The 21,127-nt window shown below is 40.4% G+C and overlaps 2 protein-coding genes across 2 annotated transcripts; both read right to left on the reverse strand.

Annotated features, from left to right (window-relative positions):
- Positions 1-5,324: 5,324 nt before the first annotated feature.
- Positions 5,325-7,042, reverse strand: apnl (actinoporin-like protein). Its single transcript, XM_023413767.2, has 3 exons — positions 6,939-7,042; positions 6,385-6,507; positions 5,325-6,264 (listed from the first exon to the last, which is right to left on the reverse strand). Exons 2-3 carry the CDS (start codon positions 6,486-6,488, stop codon positions 5,808-5,810), a joined length of 561 nt encoding a protein of 186 aa, XP_023269535.1. The 5' UTR covers positions 6,489-6,507; positions 6,939-7,042; the 3' UTR covers positions 5,325-5,807.
- Positions 7,043-7,672: 630 nt separating this feature from the next.
- On the reverse strand, positions 7,673-10,090 carry LOC111660476 (uncharacterized). The gene is made up of 3 exons (XM_023413766.2): positions 9,963-10,090; positions 9,473-9,581; positions 7,673-8,373 (listed from the first exon to the last, which is right to left on the reverse strand). Exons 2-3 carry the CDS (start codon positions 9,574-9,576, stop codon positions 7,944-7,946), a joined length of 534 nt encoding a protein of 177 aa, XP_023269534.1. The 5' UTR covers positions 9,577-9,581; positions 9,963-10,090; the 3' UTR covers positions 7,673-7,943.
- Between the last annotated feature and the right edge of the window lie 11,037 nt (positions 10,091-21,127).

Genomic DNA, 21,127 nt, shown 5'->3' on the forward strand with positions numbered 1-21,127 from the left:
GAGCAGCTGGCCCTGCTGTGTCAGAGCTGACCCTTCAGCTGGATGACACAGAGCTGGCAGCACATGACTGTTCATTCAAGTAGGTTTGACATCAAAACTGCTACCCGATCAGTCAGAATAAATTCAAAGAATCACAAAGCATGAACAACCATGTTCCAATGCCAAATGAGCATTTGAATGACAAGAGGGAGAAATTTTCTTCAGTTGTGCGGTGATGATGGAAAAGAAGCAAGGCCTGCACCCACTGAAAGCCAATTTTATTGGTTTGATGTAGATCCTGAGAGATTTATCCCTGAAAAAACCCAGATCTGCAGCAGGACAATGAGAAGAAAGAGATATAAACAGAAGGAGCTGATCATCAGAATCAGGAAATGAAAACAATGGACACGGACATGCATTGTCAGCTGAGACATCACATCCAAGTGGAAGTGGACCTAAAGTACTTAATACAGCATATACGCAATCTTAGCAACGCTAGTGAGAAATAATGTAGAAAATTAGTAGTTTACCTGCATATTAAACCATATCAGAAGCCAATAACAACTGACAAATAAAGCAGGAACAGGCTCTGCTGGTTCATCTCAGGTAGAGACAGACACACAAATGACACAGAGGTTCACATCACATCACCACTGAAGACCTGAAGCTGTGTTTGTAGACACAGACTTCTCATTTGCAATGTTGGGCTAACACTTTCTTTTTGGCCACTTGGGGGCAGCAGAAAAAAGCTGTAGACACAGTGACATCACCTGTTGTTGATATGGCAAACTGCTTAATAAACAGCTGCTGATTTACAGTCTTAGAAGACATGGAGTAGCATTAGCATCCGCTCTGGAATTGTGTTTTTGTCCACCTGGTTAAAGTAAGTCCTATATTCACTTTAATAACATTTCTGCTTTTGTTCTCCACCTACTCCTGAGGGAAATATGTGGCTCTGCTAAATGCTCCACTAGGTTCAATGGCTTCTGCTGATTGATTGGCACTGGGCAGGTAGCGGGTAGGTGGTGTTTCTCTCTCCCTCTCCCTTTTTTTTTTTGATGCCAGGAGAGCAGTGAGTATGGACCAGAACAGTAACGTTGAAGGCCAGAAAATCAAAACAAAGAACTGAAAGTTGGTCCAAAAGCAAAGGGGACAGTCATGGGTTCATCACCACAAAGGAGTCTTCAAAACCAAGGCCTTTTTCTATGAATTATAACTGATGATCACTTCATGTGCTGTGGTTTATTCATACTCTAACTGAGTGTGCGCTCAGAGAAAAATTAAAGGCCAGTGACAAAGTACAATAAAACTGGAACTGGCACTGGATATAATTTCTGTAAAGCCCAACATAAACTAACAGCGGTGTTCTGATGGTTAAATACCACTGCATTCTGTATAACAAATAACTCTCTGGTGCAGAGGTGTGATAAACATCTGTACCTTTTTATCCATAAAGCTATTATTGGACATTTACCATTCTATATAACATCTATGCTGGACTGGACCACAGGGCCCTACCAAACTCGCTCTCCTAACTTCAAGTCAAGGGTTTACTCTGAACTTGGAAAATTTGCCTTTAGTTTTTGTGCACCAAACACACGGAATTATCTACAAGACACTCTCAAGATGGACACGCTCACCACCCCTGGACAATTCAAGACAATGATCTCAAACCACCTCACCTCTGCGTGCAAATTCTTTCACTCAGTATTTTCCTCTTTTGAATTTTAACTGTATATTTCTGTGTATCTCAACATCATTGCGAATGAGGGAAAACTCAATTATCTCCAAGGCTTAAATAAATAAATGAAATGAAATACAATAGGAAAAAGAATTGTAATACCTTTGTGTAAAGCTACAAAGAGAAATTTTAAAACACAATATTTATCCACCAGTGTTATATTCAAAAGGAAACATGGTGGCAGCTCAGTTTTCTTGTGATAATGTAAGAGTACTGTAGAGAACATTTAGAGTTTCCGCCCTCAAGTTATCTGTATTGTTACATGATACACATCTGTGTCACTCTGCATGCTGAGAGGTTTCAAAATAACAAACTAACATGATGAGACAATTTCCAAAGCCTGCCAGGAGTAACATGACCTTCGACCCTCACATCTCATCCGAAGGATTTATGAACAGTCTGCGAAACATGACCCACAGAAAATTCGCAAAAACAAAACAAACACGCAGAACAATGTAGCTCCGGCTTAGCTTAACAATATCTAACTTTATTGTTTTACCCTTGTGGACTCGCTGCGGGGGGAGCCTGACTGAGATTGAGGCCTGTAATTGAGCTCTGATGATGGGGTTGGGGGTGGGGGGGGGGGCTGCAAGCGCCCCATCTGCCAGCCTGACACACATCGAGGCGGACAGAGGGAACTATCCAAAAGTACCAGGCCCAGCTGGATGTCAGGACATGTTTGGAGCCGGGGATAACAGAAGAAGACATGGGGTGAGCCACTTTCATACCACTGTCTGCTTGTGATGATGGACTCTTTAAGAACACAAAGGCAACGTTTCTTTCTTAAAACCAATCCAACCATGAATATATACATTACTTATCATTGCAGTATCTATGCAGAGCCTTGAATACAAGTTGAACTTTGTTTTAAAAACAACTTCTTTTTTTTTTTTTTAAGTCTCACTGAGAGCTGTTAAGATGTGAATAGTGCGGGTGCACTTGATATCAGAGGAGGCCTCTAGATGGCAGACTGTGAGAGCATATCCTGTGACTGAAGGCACTCACTTTTAAGTATAGGTCTATTCACTTTGAGAGAGACAAGTATGTATTATATTGTTGTTTACACCTTTGGTCACAGGCATGTAGTGGTTTAGGCTGTTAAAGCAGCGCACACTCAAGCCTCAGGTCACTCAAATTCATTTTATGCTTTTGTTTGGTTACTCCCATTTTGAGTCAATACACAATACAGTTCTCATGCACTGTGGGATTAGTTTCAAAGCAAATAGAATAAGAGAAATTAAATCAACCTCGGAAGCTGAACCTTTCATGCAAATACATTTTATGATCTGACTCTCTGAAGTAAAGCGCTCTGAGCTTTGTGACGGTCGGGCCCGGCTTTGTCGAGAGTCTGAAAAGTTAAACGTAAATTTTTTCTTTGCACTGAAGAGACACAGCCACTGTATGGTCTTGAGAGAACAGGTGGAGATGATAACAGAGAAAGCAAATACTCTCTACACTCCTGCATGCTCCTGCGGTTTAAAAAACTTTTTTTTTTTTTATTCATAGCATGAAAAGTACAGTGGCAGTTCAACAAAGCAGATTAATTAAATATCAGATATTCCTTTTTGGTATCAAAATAATAAATGTGCATGCACATTTTAAAAAGGCTGTAACAGGCTGTAAGGGTTTCTTGGCTTAAAATTATGTTTTTTCAGGTTTCTAGTTTGTTTTTTCTCTCTGAGATTCAATGATTTTCTCTCATTCACCTCTTCTCATCTTCCTGCAGTTAGTTTAACAGGAGCCTCACGGTTGTTTCAGAGTGATCACCTGTTTTCTGTCTCATGAAAAGACATTCCAACATGGATGATTCACCCGTACTTATCCACCTCCCTTTCCTGAGACATCCTGAGAGACAGAAGCTTTTACCAAGTGAAACGGCCAGATTCACTCGTGTTTAGCAGTAAATAGCATCACTTTCAATCCACAAATGCTGAGCTTCTTACATTTATCTACAGAGGAAAATACAGTTTTCACACATATTTTGTTTCCTGTTTGAGAAGTCTAATCCCACAGTGTTCTTGAATTTTTTTTTCAGACTAAAATACGAATCACATAATGCACAAAGGCATTTATTTGATATAAAATATCCATATCTGCATGGGCAGGAGCAAATGTACCCTGCACTCAGAGATGCTCATCACAAAAGCGTGCCAGCACACATACTGTACCTTCCAGTGAAGACACAAACACATGAAAGAAGACTTATGTGCAGGTATAGTAAACATTAGAGGAGAGACTGAAAGGAAAAATATGAAAAGGAACGGGTGGGAACTTATCCCATTTAAAGACTCCGACAAACTTAAGTGTCCGGATGTGTTTATAGGGACAGTGTGTCATTCCTCCAATACACCCACCTCACAATGCCTCAGACATTGAGCCTAAACAGGCGTAGTCTATGCCTCTATATTATGTATGGCTTTCATGTAAATGCAACGGTGACAGTGAGCAAAAACCTTTGATCTAGGCTTCTTTGTGGCTGGAACAGTTAATGCTGCGAAAAGCATCATGGATCTGCTGGGAAAACAGAATCAGGACTGCAGTGTGGAGATTGTGAATAGAATCCAGGAACCTGATAACTTCGCCTGTGATGGAAATGAAGAGCTGATATTCAGCCCTGCTGCCTCACAACACCACATTTCCCCAACGTTAATGACTGCACCTATAAACAGCTGCTTGTGCCATTACTGCAAAAACAAATCCTTTGATAGTGACATTAACACATCAAGATTGTCATTTCTACCAAATTAAAGAATTATGAAGCTATTAGTAAGTGAGTTGCTGAGCGGTCCTAATAACAAGGTCTTCACCTGACTCCATGCCTGTCTCAGTCACCACTGCCTCATAGTGGCTGCCAAGGTCATAATCGCAAAATAATAAAGTGCCTCTGATCATTTTCTCCATGAGTTTACTGGCTTATAAAAACGAACCAGTGATTGTGTTTTACACAATAACCACATAACTTAAAAAATAAGCATTTTTACTGGTCCCTCTGGCTCCATCAGGATAGCAACGCAGGCAGTTAAAACACCCTATATCTTAACAATCTGGGTGCAAATACTTTTCTACTGCATCTCTTAGAGACATAGAGACATTATTTAAGACATTTTTTGTGGCACAATTGATTTTCTTTTCATTGGCTGCACTGCTTTCCCACAAATTTGAATAATTTAGCTGCAGATTACTTTAAAAGAAAAGAAAACAATGGAACATCTTCAATGAAATTCACCACAGCTAGGGGCCACAGCAGTGATGGTGGGACTGCAAATATTTTTGACTTTCATATGCTCTGAAAATGTTGTGAACGGAATGTCAACAGTTGCGTTAAATGTTTGCTATACAGAACATTTTAAGAATGATGGCTGCCACAACAAATTTACACATGAATTGCAGTCAGTTTACTGTATGTGCAGTGTGCTGTGAAGACAGTTTTAGCGATGACCGACGTGCTTTGGTGAGCAACATGAGAAAGGGTGTGTCCCTTTGCTGTTGTCTTACAGCCCCTATGGAAAAAAACTGAAGCCTTTGTTTCTGTCCAAACCTCAGTGCAATCCTCCTGAATCTACTAACACACAAAGCATGTTTTGAATAGCACAAAAGAACACAATTTTGTATTCAAAAATTTTATTATTATTTCTTTCTTTTAAAACACTCTTCTAAACTCAATCGACAGGCAATCAAACAGCTTCAGCAAAAAAAAAAGTGTTATTTTATTCCTCAGACTACAGTGTCAAGGTAAATACAGACAACCGTGTGTTTTATTAAGCTATGTGCCCTCATCCTCCAGTGAGTCAGCCTTTGATTTCCATTTCTAAAGATGCCATTTCAAAACCGGATGCTATTGAAACAGACAGAGGCGTCAGCCATAAAGGGGGATATTGCTGCCTGGATTTATAAACAAATTAAACTCTGATCTTAAGCAGATTTACGGAAACGTAATACCCAGGTATACAGACACATGTCAGCAGTGATACGTCTGTTAAGTCATGCATGTTGACTGTGTTAGACTATCTGCCAGGTAAATGCTCGAGATGGAGGGATGAATTCTGCCGTCGGGACAAATGATGGAACTAATGGTTAGTAGGGGTCTCTAGCACGACTGCTGACCCATGGGTGTGAAAAGCTTATCCCACACCTCCACCTTCATGATGGCTTTGCCGAGGGGGCACATGGTGGCCTGGATATCCAGGTAGTTGCCTACGTGATTGATTCCCGAGCCATTGGCTTCCTCCCTGACAAACCCATGCTCATGCTGCTTTTTCTCATAGTACATTTCTTTGTACAAATCCTTATCACAGTTACGACCCTTTTTGTAGATGCCCACCGCAAACCAGTTCTTGTACAGGTGGTAGTCCCAGGGAACTGAGAACATGATGGCCAGAGTCTCAATGAAGTCGTTCTGTGACCGCTCGAAGAGGTCGTAAGTCAGCACACCAACGCTGCCGGTCGCTTTGCCGCCAGACTTGGTGAAAGTGCAGACCTCCGTCTTGAGAGGGCGCACTGTGGGCTGAGGCGGGTTGTATGTCTCCCCATTCTCAAGATACACCCTAACCAGCACAGAAATAGACACATACGTCACATAAACGTTTTGTGGACATATATATGCATAATATATTTCATACTGTTCAAGTCTGGAAATACATGATTCCAGCAGAGTCGGGACTCACCTGGGGTTGATGAGGCAGTAGTTGTTGGTGACGTTTGTGATTTCAATGGTAACACTTCTTTTGCTGCTCACATCAGCCGCTACAGCTTCAGCTGACTCTGACATGTTGCAATGGATGTGAGATCTGTTTGTGAAACAAAGGTAATTAATTTGTCAACAAGCTGAATGAAAGAAACATCACAGCCGTGACTAGCACCCCCTATCCGGCTCGAACACACAGGGGAGACGAGAAATCACACTTACAATAGAGAATACCCTCCTGAACTCTGCTCTGCTGAAAAGCTGTACTGGCATTACACTGACCTTCAAAAGCACACATAGACTGGCACTTAGTATGAATGATGCATTTCAGAGGCAAATGAGATTTCAAAAGGCCGCGGACTCATTACAGCGTGCCTTCGATGACAGCAGCAATGAAGTTCAAGTGAAAACACAAGAGAAAATTATCACACCTTTTATCAACAGATACAAGATACAAATCAAACTCCTATATGCCAGAGTCATGAGCTAAGGAGCCATATCTGATCCGTCTCAAACCAAAGTCTTTTGACTTACCTGCTGAGAACCTCTGCTGGTGCTCCCGAATTCCAAAATGGGAAAAGTTAACTAAAAGGAAGTTGCTGCTGGGTTTTTTTTTTGTTTTTTTTTTTTTAACAAGGATTTATGCCATCACCCAGGAAACCCTCCCACATGCAACCCAACCCCAGTTAGACAGCACACACCCTCCTTTGGCAGACCCTCCTTCAGCACACAGTTACCACTAAGCCATGGCCCACATGAGAACAACAAATATGTTTTCCCTCTCGGATAAAACAGCCACACCCTAGCATGTGGAAAAGTTGACCTGTTTCCAGTCAGATCCAGACCTGTTGGATAAGATGGGATCACTCACTTAGCACATTCATTCTCTCCCATAGGATTGTGGGCACATGGATGTCTGACTGTACTGACTGAGGTGGTTTGGAAATCTCATTCCTGTGGTATTGTGTAACGATAAAAACAGCAAACTGAACAAGTTAAGACAGACATCTCTGGAGCTCCTTTTCTCTTATTCTTTGCTGAACCCCCTGCTACCACAAAAAAACATCTGAATCCAGAGCAAGATTGAAAGTCTCATAGCCAGCGAAGAACAATATTGTTATCTGGCCGATTAAAAAAACATCTATGCAGATATTCCATCTGTTGCCACTCATTAGAATTGGATGGATCCAGCTAAGAGATTAGAAAATGATCACTGTTCATCAGTAATAATAAAAGAATGTCCCACACACACAAGGCAACACAAGCAGTAGGTTTGAATGTTTTATTATCACAATCAAAGAGAAGGGTGTGTACAATGTACATAAGCCCAAGGAATAAGCTAATGGAGAATCAATGAGCTGGCTGTCAGATATTGATATCTTTCGGCGGAGACAAAGTAGAGATGACAGCCAAATCCGTCTTCCTCTCCTCTGGATGACAACACGCAACAGTAGTCAAATCAAATGAAGTTTATTTATTCTGTGGGTACAAAAGCGCCAAAGTACAAATAAAAGCAGAATAACAGCACAGTCGTTCACGCTAACGACCCATTTTATCATAGAGCTCCACTTTAACGATGGCTTTGCCAATAGATGACATTGTAGCCCTCAAATCAACAGATTTCGCTTTATATTCCAGCCCACAGCCATTTGCCTCAGAGCGGGTGAAGCTACTGAGGTCTTTCCCATCATACATCTGGTCGTACAGATGTTTGTCACAAGCACGGGAATGCTCAACCACGCCCACGGCCAGCCGGTTCTTGTACAGGTTGTGGTCAAAGGGCACGGAGAACATGATGGCCATGCGCTCGGAGCAAACCCGGCTCTGCATATGGAACAGGTCATAGGTCAGCAGGCCGACAGCGCCCGTGGCGGTGTTGTCGTCCTTGGTGAAGGAGCACACTTCGGTCTTGGTGGTGCGGACTGTAGGCTGTGGCGGGTGGTGACAGAAGCCACTCGTCATGTAAACCCTGCACACACGAGAGCGAGACACAAACCATTACCGTCACTATTAATCAGTTGACAACTTTTATGTCACACTTCCCAGACACTGGATGAAAAAACACAGTTCTATAAGTTTTGTGGAGATTGTCAGTGCACTTTCTGAGTGTCGGGCTTTCCAGGGTGAAACACCTTATGCTGATGGATGGAGTGTGACCGTGCGAGTACTGCTGTGGACTTCTAAGCAACAGTGACTGTACCTGCATGCGATGTGCAATGAGGCGGTGTGTGTCACTGCATGATGGATAGGTGGATGTTCTAAGCAAAGTGATGTTACACATGAAAACCACCCATCCAAGATATGGTCTGTCCTGCCACAGCTAGATAAATGTGGACAAATTCCAATAGACAGAGGTAATTTTTATTTATCTTATTGTTTTGTTATTGTTCATTCACTGTTGAGAAATGAGTGGTAAAATAAAACAAATTATTTATTTATGCAAAATACCTAGTAAAGTTGTATTTCATTATCATTTCATCATTGTACCTTACTTCTGATTAAATACAGAATATCCACAGTGAATTAACATAAAATTTTTATGCTGGAAATTGTGCTTTTTCTACGACTACTATTCTATTTTTATTGATGAAAACGGTTGTGGAGGAAGTGGGTGCTTCTAGTATCAAGATGCTGATTTGGAGCTGTAATCTGGCACTGTAAACTCAAAACACTTCAAAGCATTGTATTAAGCTTGAAAATTAATGCCTTTTCCCTGGAACCAATCATTCGTGAATATACACTGATATCATGAGAAAACAAGCACTGATGTAGGTAACTTGAAGTTTTAGCGAAGCTGCTCCGTCTCCAGTTAAGAGAATGAATGAAACATAACTTTTGTAGGCCTCATTACAGGGGCTTTGATGAACCATAGAAGCAGTAGAGTGAACAGCATTATTTTATTTTTTTTTGTTTTACTATATTATCTTAATAAAGCTGTAACTGGGATCATTGATTCATTTATCTTTATGTACAATAAACATTCTTGTCTCTTCATCCACTCAGGTTTGATGATACATATTATGGTCTTTTAATCATTAGAACATGTGTTATGACATTAACAGACTTACTTGGGGTTGATGAGACAGTAGCTACCGCTGACATTGATTATTTCTATGGTGCAGTTTCTGTTGGTGGTGAGGGTGGCTGACACAACCTCTGCTGTTTTTGGCATCTTGACTGCAAGAGGAACAGGACTAAAAGCTTAGAGCAGTATATCTGCTAAGAGGTCACCATTCAGCAGGTAAAAAGATGTTTTTATAGAACAGGACGTGAAGAGAAGAGACATTGTGTAGGTCATAAGTCAGCTTGGGTCAAAAGAAAAACACAAACCTTCAATTGTTTAAAAGACGAGTTACTCTACTACTAAAGCAAAGCTGCATTTCTTCTTCTCTATCACAAAACTCCTGGAAGAATTTATCAGTACATGCCCTCTGTATACAAAATGTGAATACATCTTACATATGTGAGAACTGTTATTCATCTGAGACTACAGGAAAACCAAGACATGAATCAGAGTTAAGTTACAATCTTGTTATAAGTAAGAGTAGTTATATTCACCTTTTTGGAGTTAAACACTTGGGGTGTGCTTGACGGCAGCGTTAAGTCTCTTTTCTCAGATTGTGCAGAGAGAGGTGGAGAGAGAGAGAGAGAGAGAGTCTCCCTTGTGTGATTACGCCTCTGTGGCTCTTGTTCCAGCACAAGCACAGGCGTGTCCACCCTGAAATAAACATACAGCATCCCTTATGGAAAATTAGATCTCGACAGGAAGCACCTCGGCCACCATAGTGAACACGATCAATAATGCTAATTAGGTGAATCATTAAACTAATTCATGTATTCATTAGACAATATTTCCTGGTTGGTATTGATATCACCTTTGTATCCTGAAGGATTAAGGACTAAAGGGGATTATTTTACTTCACTAAAGTGCAAGTTAATGCAGCACACTGTTGGAAAATATTATCAGATTATATCTGCACTTTAAACTTTATTTTGTTTATTGTTCTTTACTTATTTCATTAGTCAAACTGAATAGATTTTTTAATAGTCATCTCTTTGCTCCCGGGGGATCTTTTGGAGCTCAGAACATGTGTTTCATAAAGATCCTTATGGAACATTTCGTGTTCTAACTTGCTTAGAATGAAACCGCTATCTCCCGAGCATTGCTCAACTGGTTGTTTGTTGTTGTTGCAGGTGATGGCTAGCGACAGATTCGTCTGGAAAGCCTCCCTACATCAGTCACAAATTTCAACACACTGTCTGACTCTCATATCACTAATTCTTTCACTGCCGACTCGGCTCCCAGTGGACCATGGAGTAGAAGAAGAGACACTCCCTTCTTCCGTGTAACTCACGAAAACAATGTATTATGTAACACCAGTATACGGTACAGTGCAGCGTTATATTTATCCTGAACATTATAGGTCCCGTGGGTCCTCCCAATTAAGTATGTTTTGCAAACTTTGTGTGTTTTGAGATGTGTTCATTATTCCACCAGCCCAATTCAAGAAATATTATGGCAGCTGTTCTCCTCCATACATCAGGCGCCTGGAACTCGATTTAAATCCTTCAACTTCAGTGCTTGATGTCACCAGATGGCACCAGACATGCATTTGCAAAAATACATTTGCACTACACAGAATTTGTCTGTAAATGTTTGCTATCTGATGGTTAGCCAGTGACCATGGCAGAAAATCTCTGGCATACATTACATATTCAGCATGCCCTTCATTATGTCCTGTGGAAAGGGCACAGCTGCATTCAAACAGTAGGTGCAATACTATATATCAAGAGCTATATAAGCTATGTGAGTGAAACCTCCGGATGATTTATAATGCTTTTTCTGTAACCAAATAATGTACAACAAATCCTTGATGTCATCGCTGAAATCTTACTACAATAAATACAGGCTCATACAGCAGAGGAGCCCAGTCTGACCAGCTGAGTCTCAGATGCCCCACAATTATATGACCTCTCCTCTGCTGCCACCCACAGGGGAAACTTTACATCTTTACATTTGATTTTTGCTCATACAGTTGTCTTTGGTCAAGAATAAATAAATAAATCATTTCAGATTTACATGTTTTAGCTCAGTTTTGGTTTATTTAAGAGTGGTGTCAATTTTCATCCATTTCTTTTTAGTGACTTTGCTGTTACAGCCTCACAGGAGCTACTAGCAAGAAGTACATACTGTTTATTGTAAATGCATACATGCAACAATAAAGAAACACAGAATCATATGTCCTCTGATCTGCACTTTACAGGATCTAAAACAACACAACATCACTGATATAATGCATTCCCTCAAAACCATCACAACTGAATCCCTAACCCCATTCCCCAACCCAATTCAAACCCCAACCATAAAGCCAAGTCTTAACTCTAAATCAGCCATGTAAACTTGTGTGGCCCCACAAGTATAGTGGGCTGATATACTGTATATCAGAACAGAGCCAAATGTCCTCCTTATTTTAAGCAGCTGTTAAAATTCATCCCCCTGTCCAGTTATCTTCGACGTCCCTGAGAACAGTCAGTAAGAGGCAATTAAGTAGGTGACAAAAGGACAGAATATCAGTAATTTCTACTCAGAGGTTGCTAAGGTTTTTAATGTATTATGATGACAGAGATAAATGTACGCTGAAGACGAAACCAAATTTGAATAGTGTGTAGTGTCTGTGGTATCAGTACCACAGTATTTTTGTTGCTTAATGTCACACGTGTCGCTTTTTTTCGACCGTTGGACATTTCATTTCAGTTTTTCACCGTCTCGGTCTGTTACAGGAAAAGTGAGTGTTTTGTTGAAACTGACACTATGAATCCTTTTCATCAGAATCATGTGAAAGATTGTGGCAGCCATCATCAGCCCAAAAGATGAGTCGAAGCTGAACAGGAACAATATTTAACCACCATTCTGTTTATTCAGTCTTGATTAAACAGCAAAGTTGAATATCATGTCAGCATGTTTTCACCAGCAGAGGCTTTACCACGCTGAAAATAGCTAAGCCATGAATCTCAACTGTTTATTTCTATAGCAGTGAAGATTGCACTACAATCAACACCTTGAGTTACAATATTATTGTTTTCAAGCTTAAAGACAGCAATAAGAAGGGGGGGGGCATCATCATTATTAAGGGTGAAACATTAAGACAATACAGAAAATCTGGCAAGAAGTGGCAGTTACACCACAAAATGACACTTGCTAATCCGTGCACTGTTGAACTATAGAAGGAAAATAAACCTCTCCGAGCTAAGAAGCTTGCAAACGGTCCGTTAGCAAACTCGTTAGCTCGTCAGTTTAGCTCAGTCGCTAACAGGACAAGAGATTGATTAAAAAGACTGATTTATAACTATCCACTCCTGCTTCATAACTGCCTGTTCTGTTTGAAACTGTTTTAGTCCAACAGAGGAGGTTAAGAGATTGGTGCAAAGCTAATAAGACAGCTTCCTTCATCATGTCTCTCTGTCCCCTCACAGGTCAGTACTTGTCAAGATGGTTGGTCAGTGGCACAAATTCATGTCTGTAAGTAAACCAGAGTTTAATATATACACAGAATATGCGTGCAAATTAATTTCTCTTACTTAACAGATGCTACATGGTGATTTCAATTCATTCTAATGGAAATGATCCCTTTATAAATCCTGGTGTGACCAGTCCTTAACAACTAAATGACATATATCTCTTGAGACTAATGGGCAGTGAGAAGCAGGTGTGCAGGCAGGTGATGTGTCATGTGACAGAGTGGGGACACCTGGTGGGCAGGTGAGGAATAAGCAGGTCTGACACCACAGGAGATGTTAATAAACAGCAAGATGAATCATTTAGTGGGAACAGATGCAGAGGAGCAGGGATGGAGGGAGGAGCGGGTGGAGCAGCTGTTGCCATGACAGCGTCAGTATATCATTCACAAATAATTTTGATAGTATGTAATAATATGTGTAGAAATATGAGACTGTCACGGGTCACAGGCTTTCTAATTTGGTTTATGATATTTGTCCTCAGATCAGGTGCAGTTGTCAGAAGTTTTCACGACTGATTTACAACACAAACAAGAAGCCTCAACAAAAATATCAGATATATTAGCCTCCTCCAATTAATTGTATCAGGGAAGTCAAATATTATGTGTGACTAATATATCACTGAAAAAATATCAGCATCAGGATTTCAGCACCCAAAGGTGATGAGCTAATAATTAGTGTGCACTCACTAAATTTTAGCAGGGTATAAACTCTCACATTCATTGAACTATTTTATCATCTTTAACATCACTGGTGGCTTTTATTTAAGTTTATTTTATTTTAATTTTTTTTACAGCATACAAAACGATAAAACAAATACACACATATGCATATTTGCACAAATCTACAGGATTGTCTAATATTTTGCAAAACAATTTTACCAAAATTACCATGAATTGTTATTATTAAGAGCTTAACTAAATTGACCGTTACAGATTTTATTTGGGTTTTTTTTCTTTAATGAGATAGACTATTAAGGATGCCTCGCAGCTCTTATGTCCATCCTCAGACACACACTCAAAGCCGGTCATCTAACACTTGATGTCTGATTTTGTTTTGACCTTTTCCCAGAATCACTCTTTCACTTCCAAATGTGATATTGACATTATGGAGCTCTGGGATGTAGAATTGGCCACTTAGGACGTGTGGAAACAACCATGATCGTAAATTTCTCCTGCGGCGCTAGCTGAGGCAGATGAGCCAGACCGATTTTAGATTGATATGATTTTGTACTTCTAAGTATGCACTGAAAAAAAAACACCCTGCACTGGTGCTTACTGTTCTTTGATTGTCTGTATGGTTTGTGCAGCAACCGTTCATTACATTAAAGATTTAAAATACCTACATACTGTATTAGGTGAAAAGTGAATACTTGACCAGCTTTGCCTCAGTTAAACACTAACACCTTGTGATTTATGAACACGTTCATGTCCTAGCTCATTATAACCCCTTTCAGCACAGCTTATAAAGTCAACCACTTTGCAGCTCTAATGATGTGTAACATCAGTGACATTTCTCCCTCCTGAGGACACACTATGATTCTGTCTTCCTCTCTTTGTCTCTGCTGTTATGCCGGATGATAATTGTTCCTGATGCAGTGAGTTTCAGTATCCATCCCAAGCTGAAATCTCAGGTATATACTGTATATAATTCATTCATGATATCATATGTATAAAAAAAAACATTTCTCTTTAATGTTTGTGCAACATTTCCAGCTCAGCAACATGGAAAACACATCGTGATGTAAATATGTAACAGTGGGACACACAAACAGAAAACCGTTTTACCTTTCATTTTGGTCATGTTCAGAATACTGTTTAGTGATATGAAATTATTTTCATACCATTTGCATGAAGTACAGTTTTTGAGGTCACAAACTGTAGAGGACACGTAAAGACCTACAAACTTCAGACTCTAATCCCACAGATCCACAGAAACCTTTAAAGAACATATAGACCTGATGGGAGCAAATGAGCAAATGAAAAGGTCAAGTCCCTGTGGCGTGTTTGTTCCAGGAATACAGTATTATATTACATGTTTGTTTTAGAGGTCTGAGCTAGACATAATACACTCAGTCATATGATTCGAATTTGTAAGATTGTGTGATTGTGTTGATGATAATAATAATAATCGTAACGGCCTGCCCATGTTGATCAATTTGAAATTGTGATATTGGGGGAAATTGTGATTCCTCCATTATCTGCCTGGGAAGAAGAAGAGATATTTATCTTGTCTGACAAATGTAATAGGTAGAAGATTAGAAACTATATATACTGTATACAGTAGAGCAGAGGTCAGTAATTAGTTTCAACCATGGGAAAAAATTTTCAGCATTGTCAAATGTGGGTGGGGGCAATGTGTCTTCAAAGCTTGTTTCATTTAAATAAAGTCCATTATATTACATTTTATTTGGGTTATTCATCTGGTAAGGTGATAAGGCTTCACTCACAATGCACGAGGCAAAGAAACCCCTGTTTGCCTCTCTTCAAGGTGGGGGCTATATTATGTTACAAGTTCACACTGTTACTGATTTATTGGGATTTACTTGAACCTTGAAAGAATCATGTCATTTTTTTTAATAGCGAAGCTAAATGTTTTTGTCAGAGGGCTGGATTCGGATCATGGGACACTATTTGCCCACCTACAGACGTCCGCAGATAGACACCTGCAATTGGGCAGTTTTCAAAATTTTAAACAATGCACAGTCATCACACTTCCATTTATAATGCTGATCATTGTTGTGAAGGTTATTTTTGAAATGTAATAGGTTACATAGTACTAATTACCCTGTTTATAATGTAAAGTCATATACTTTTTTATTACCTTTCTGGACTATTAATTTAGTCCGTTGGTGCCCCACCTAATACCTAATACCTAATAACCTAATAACCTCTCCAAGTTAACATTAAATGAAAACACAATGCTGAGTTAAGTTAGTGAGTGTAATTAGATCTCACGCCTATGACCTCTGACCTGTGTTGGCCAAAAGATGCAAAGCAACAGAATGAACCTTATATTCTACATATACACTTTTTGCCAAAAAGAATATATTTGGATATAACCTCTTTGTAATCATCAACATTTTAATCAGTAACATTATTAACATTTATTTTGTAATTAACTTCCATAATCCTGTTACATACACCCAACACTGCTGCTGATTATAGGGCTACTATTAAAAAAATCTAAAGATTTGTGTCCTTTAATATTTATAGGCACTGCACATTTCAGCAGATTCTATTTGAGCTTGAACAAATAATAACTACCAGAGACCGAGATATTCATAGTCATCAGAAGTGGCTGCTTTCATTCATTTCCCACATACACAAGATGACCCCTTGAGAATGTCAACTGTTAAACTGTTAAAATCTTACAGTTTCTCAAAAGCAGAAATGTAAAATTCCAGACAATCAGTTAAGCCAGAGATCCAATCACTGAATATAAATACCCCTTTTTTTACAATTTCATCAGGCTTGAGAATGGGAGATTCTGATTAATCCCTTCAGTCATCAAAATGGTCTTCAAAGGAAAAGGTTCTCAAACGTGTGGTAATGGGTGGAGGGGGAAGCGGAGGGGGATTATGCAAACTTCACAGTGATTAATTTTGGCCTGAGACGTATCTCCAGTGATGGTAGCCGGGAGAGGAGCATATTGATTGATTGCTGCAGGGGGCGCGAGGTTCTGCACATTTACTTTTTGATGAATAGGCTGTCAGAGCCACGAACAACCAAATATGGCCCCGTAAATGAATGTTTAAGCGATTATGGTATAAGTGTAAATATTACACATCCATTAAGGAGGATTACATTTGGTGCCACTTTGAAGAGGGGAGGATATAAAAGGGACAAGACCGCAAAATATCCCACAGCAGAGTAGGTGCATGGAGAAATGTGGTTTTAATCTGCATGTATAATGTTTTAGAATTCTAAATAGGAGAGTCCTTGACATTAATCTGTGCGTGTGTGTGAGTATTTGTGCATGCGTGCGTGCAAGTGTGTGTGTTTATGTAGGCTGATGTGTGTTTTCAAGAGGGCAAGGACTGAAGATGTGGGCTTTTAAGTTGACAGAGCATGCCAGTGCATCCACCCGCTCAAATTACCACGCGATAAAACGCATCCGGGGTAATGCACTGGAGGTGAGAGTGGGAATAAACGCCTGCTTCAAAGATGATTTGTGCTCAGCGCGGATTAATTCCCCCACCTAAGAAAAATCAATAGCTCTGTGTGCAATAGGAATACATTTGTGTCACCTCTTGGGGACGAGGAAGTAAAAACAGCTCAGAAGCAGGTTTAGACAATACACATCAAAATGACTAAAACCCGGCCAACAACTAAACTGGTTAGACGACTCATTCTGGAGAGCTGCCAGTAATTAAGGACTTCCTCTCTTTGTCTTTCCCTCGCCAGCTCCCTCCGTCTCACAGCTCAATGCGAATTAAATACATTTCTCCAAAATAACACTTGTGTAATCTTTAACTTTTGAAGCTCCAGCATTTGATCGCTCAAAATATGCAAATATATTCACCATCATTCATTGTTCAAATAAACACTCCCCATCTCAGTTTGGGCACGCAACCCACAACACTCGACCCTCATATCAGCAATCTATTTAAATGGGAGACGGATTACTTTAGCTTAATTCATAATTATTGGAGAGCAAACTTTATATATTTAAACTCACACATGGATGCATGTAGACGCTGTTGGAGAGCAGCTCACACATGCACACAGAAAATGTACACAAAGAGATACTGATTTCAAACACAAGCAGAAATTCCAGTGGGAGAAACCCCAGTGTGTGTGTTTTTTTCCTCAGCAGCATGTCCGAAAGACTGAAGCAAAAACAAATCTTTTGTCCTGATTGTGGGCTCATTAATTAATAAATGTGAACAGTTAATGGTTCTCTCTCCTTGCTATGTTTTCTGCAAAACATCTTGACCTTTGCCCTCTGTGGCCGTGTTATCTTTGTGACAATATCTTGCATCATGCCAACGCGCCGTATCGCAGAGTTTTCCATACATTTCCATATCCCCAGACAGAGTGTCCTCGCATCCTCGCATTGACTAAATGATAAACACCAGGGCCTCTGTTTGCTACTGATCTTCTGAAGAGAAGACAGACAGGAGATCAATAAGCTCCCCACCCTCCATCCCATCTGTAGGCATTGGCTTTTCCTCTGTTCAAACCCCCCTCCCAGCCCCAAATCGTCACTCTGTCATCGCATCCTCCATCAGCCGTTTTGCAGCCGATCTTGACGGCTCGATCCTTTGCTTTTCACTCTCACGCCTACAACACTGTGCCGCCCTTCCCATCCCCCCACCCCCCACCACCTTCCCCTGCACTGTCCTTTATTGCTTTATAAGAAATATAATCCCATTGATCCAAAACCCGATGGGAAGCGTTGATCTGTAAACAGACGAGTGCTCAATAAGTGCTGTCCGGGCCTCTAGAGAGGAGATGGAGGGATGGTGGGTGTTCGGTGTTCTGGGTTCAGGTGGTTACTAGAGAGGTGTGCTTGTGAGATGGGCTGCTGTGAGAGGAGAGGTGGTGGCGGTGGTGTTGGTGGTGGTGGGGTGTCAGTATCTTTGTGTCTTGGCATCATTTATCAGTTTTATTGCTTTCTTGTCTTGTTGCTGGTTGCCATCGCCCCTCACCTGGCCCTCCAGCGCCCGGTAAACCTCGCCTCCCATCTCGGCCGCAGGCTCACTTCGATCAAACTATGTTCTGCTCGTGCAATTAAAAGTCCACAGCTCAGGGTGAACAGATGAAAGATGTGACATTTTGCTTTTGACTGACGATGAATTCAGAGTGACGGGCCGGACAGACGCATCCAGGCACGAATATGGATTTTTTTTTTTTCCCCTTATGTTCCCACACTCTCCCCACAACCCCTCCTCCTGCCTCCCCTGCTATCTTATTTTGCCTCTTCCTGAGGTGTTGGGGCCTAGCTGTAAGGGAGTGTGCCCCACACCCCACCTCATCCTAAATCATTACTTGACAGTTTAAAAGGGCACAAAGCAATGGATGGCTTTTTTCCTCTGTGTTTCCATGGTTATTTTCTTTCTCTTAACCCTTTCTCTTTTGTGCCTTTGATAAAGTGGGTGTGTCTATGTGTACCTACACTGCTCCTGTGTCAAGGTCATATGTCACTGAGAGAGTGAGGCACAGACTCTCAAGCCAGATGGAGGGTTTTTTTCCTCTGGCTGATGTGTGTGAGGTGCAAAATTACGATTGTTTCTTGCTATTACATTTTTAGTACAGAAAGTCAGTGGTGTCATTTTAGTCCTTCTATACTACAGGATTTACCTCTTCCATCTAAATTGAACTCAGGTTAACCTGGACCGTCTATAGCCACAGGTGTGGGGTTCCTATGCAGTAATGGCTTTTTGCGGTCAGGCTATTGATCCAGCTTTAGAGGATGCTTCAAAGTGTGACATGCATGGTCAGAGTCAAGAACCTGAAACATTCAGGTGAAACCATAAAATGTTGACATCCAAGTGAGTCGTAGGCTACCTTGAAATATTGTAATTCCGAGGGGACACACAATTAACCAACTATGCATTAACATTGAATTTATTAATAGTCAGAAACTGATGTCATATCAAGAGAAGACAAACACACATTCAACGTATTTTTTCTTCCACACAAGAAGGTCATCAGATACATAGCAAACACCTTACTAGCCTTGGTTATGTTCTTCTAATAATAAGTCCAGTCTGACATGATGCTGCAGCCATGGGTGGAAAAACTGCATACATATACAATACAGTAATGGTAATAATGGTATAGCAATGGTACAATAAGCATACTATGAATTGGGCATTGTAAAAGCTGCAGTGACGGCCAGCAACATTGGTACATTCACCGTATTGATCGGAACGGTCCAGAGAACCAACAGAGACCTTCAGGTCAAAGGCGCATTCTTGTTAATGACCTGTAAAACACACTGTACAGTTAAAAGGTGGCATCAATACTGACACCCTGAACTCTTCTAACACAGGTCCCTAACAGTGTGAGCCCACATGAAAACTCACCAATCTCTGGAGTCTTGAATGCAAAACACAATCAGACTTAAAATGTAGTGACTTGCAGCACCATGTGAAAACCCCAGTGCAAATCAGCTCGACCAGTATAAAAAGTGCCACTGTGCAAGTGTTTATGATGCATTCTTAAACAGCCAGTCCACCTCTTCAGCCCAACTCTTCCTACTTTGGTTGACTGCTTCTCGAAATGTCACAAATACTCCTAACATGGTGCATAGACAGAGATCAGCAGGTCTCACTCTGCTCTAAAATGGGGTCAGCAGTGGTGCAAAGCGTGTGCTTTCCACATACGGAGAGTTGTTATTTCCAGTTTGACCCCTGACCATCACACAATAGGCAAGGAGAAGCTTTATGATTCACAATTGAGCAGAGATAAAAACAACATACCCCTTGGTACACACATGATATAAACAGTATGTAGCCTACAATATGTTTCTGTCTATTCAATTAATGAACAAATCACAAGTAGCAAGCCATCCATCAAACACCAACACAACCAGTCAGGACGATTGATCCACCAATTTCAGTCAGCAATAATCAGGTGGCTCTTTAAGCTACAAACGTATCGTGTATCCTAAGACATTGTCCCAGTTTCAGAAGGTAACAGAAATTAAATATGGGCAAGCAGAAAAGTAGTCCAGGAAGTGCTGGAGAAAAATAAACCTGACTCCTTAACAAATATGTAGTACTACTATTACACAATTAGAATAGCAGCAAATTATCATTTCATGTGAAATGTTTATCAAGCATGTGTTTTTGTTCGTTTTGAAAATGACTGGAATTTTGCTGAACTTGTACGTTGTCCAGAAAGGATTATCTCATAAGAGCAGAAGCCAAAAAAAATTAATAAACAGATTTCCCCCCAAATCTGAGCCCAGATTGGATATTTTATTATTATGGTTGTTGAGCCAGCTCTAACCTGCCTGTATTGCTGTTTTATTGTGCTGTTGTAGATGATATTGTGTTTCTACTGTTAGAAGTATGACATAATGTCTGTTGCATTTTTAAAATAATTTCTTACCGGCTGTTTTGATTTGATGTGTGGAAATCAGTCCATTTGTCTGTCTGTTTGGTGAGCAAGCAGGTGCACAAGCCTGTTTTCTATCTTTCATCATGAAACCAAACATTTTAACTCAAACTGGCTCAATAACAGGGATCAATCCAA

Source organism: Seriola lalandi, unplaced genomic scaffold (genome assembly GCF_002814215.2).
Source record: "Seriola lalandi dorsalis isolate HSWRI2012SDOR001 ecotype SW California unplaced genomic scaffold, Sedor1 jcf7180002054519, whole genome shotgun sequence".
Classification (NCBI taxonomy): domain Eukaryota; kingdom Metazoa; phylum Chordata; class Actinopteri; order Carangiformes; family Carangidae; genus Seriola; species Seriola lalandi.

Excerpts from the sequence above, each read along its gene's own strand:
- LOC111660476 (XM_023413766.2), bottom strand. The coding sequence starts at position 9,576 with ATGCCAAAAACAGCAGAGGTTGTGTCAGCCACCCTCACCACCAACAGA. Across the intron at positions 8,374-9,472 it reads TACTGTCTCATCAACCCCAA|GGTTTACATGACGAGTGGCT; the intron begins GTAAGTCTGTTA and ends TCGTGTGTGCAG.
- apnl (XM_023413767.2), bottom strand. The coding sequence starts at position 6,488 with ATGTCAGAGTCAGCTGAAGCTGTAGCGGCTGATGTGAGCAGCAAAAGA. Across the intron at positions 6,265-6,384 it reads TACTGCCTCATCAACCCCAG|GGTGTATCTTGAGAATGGGG; the intron begins GTGAGTCCCGAC and ends TGTGCTGGTTAG.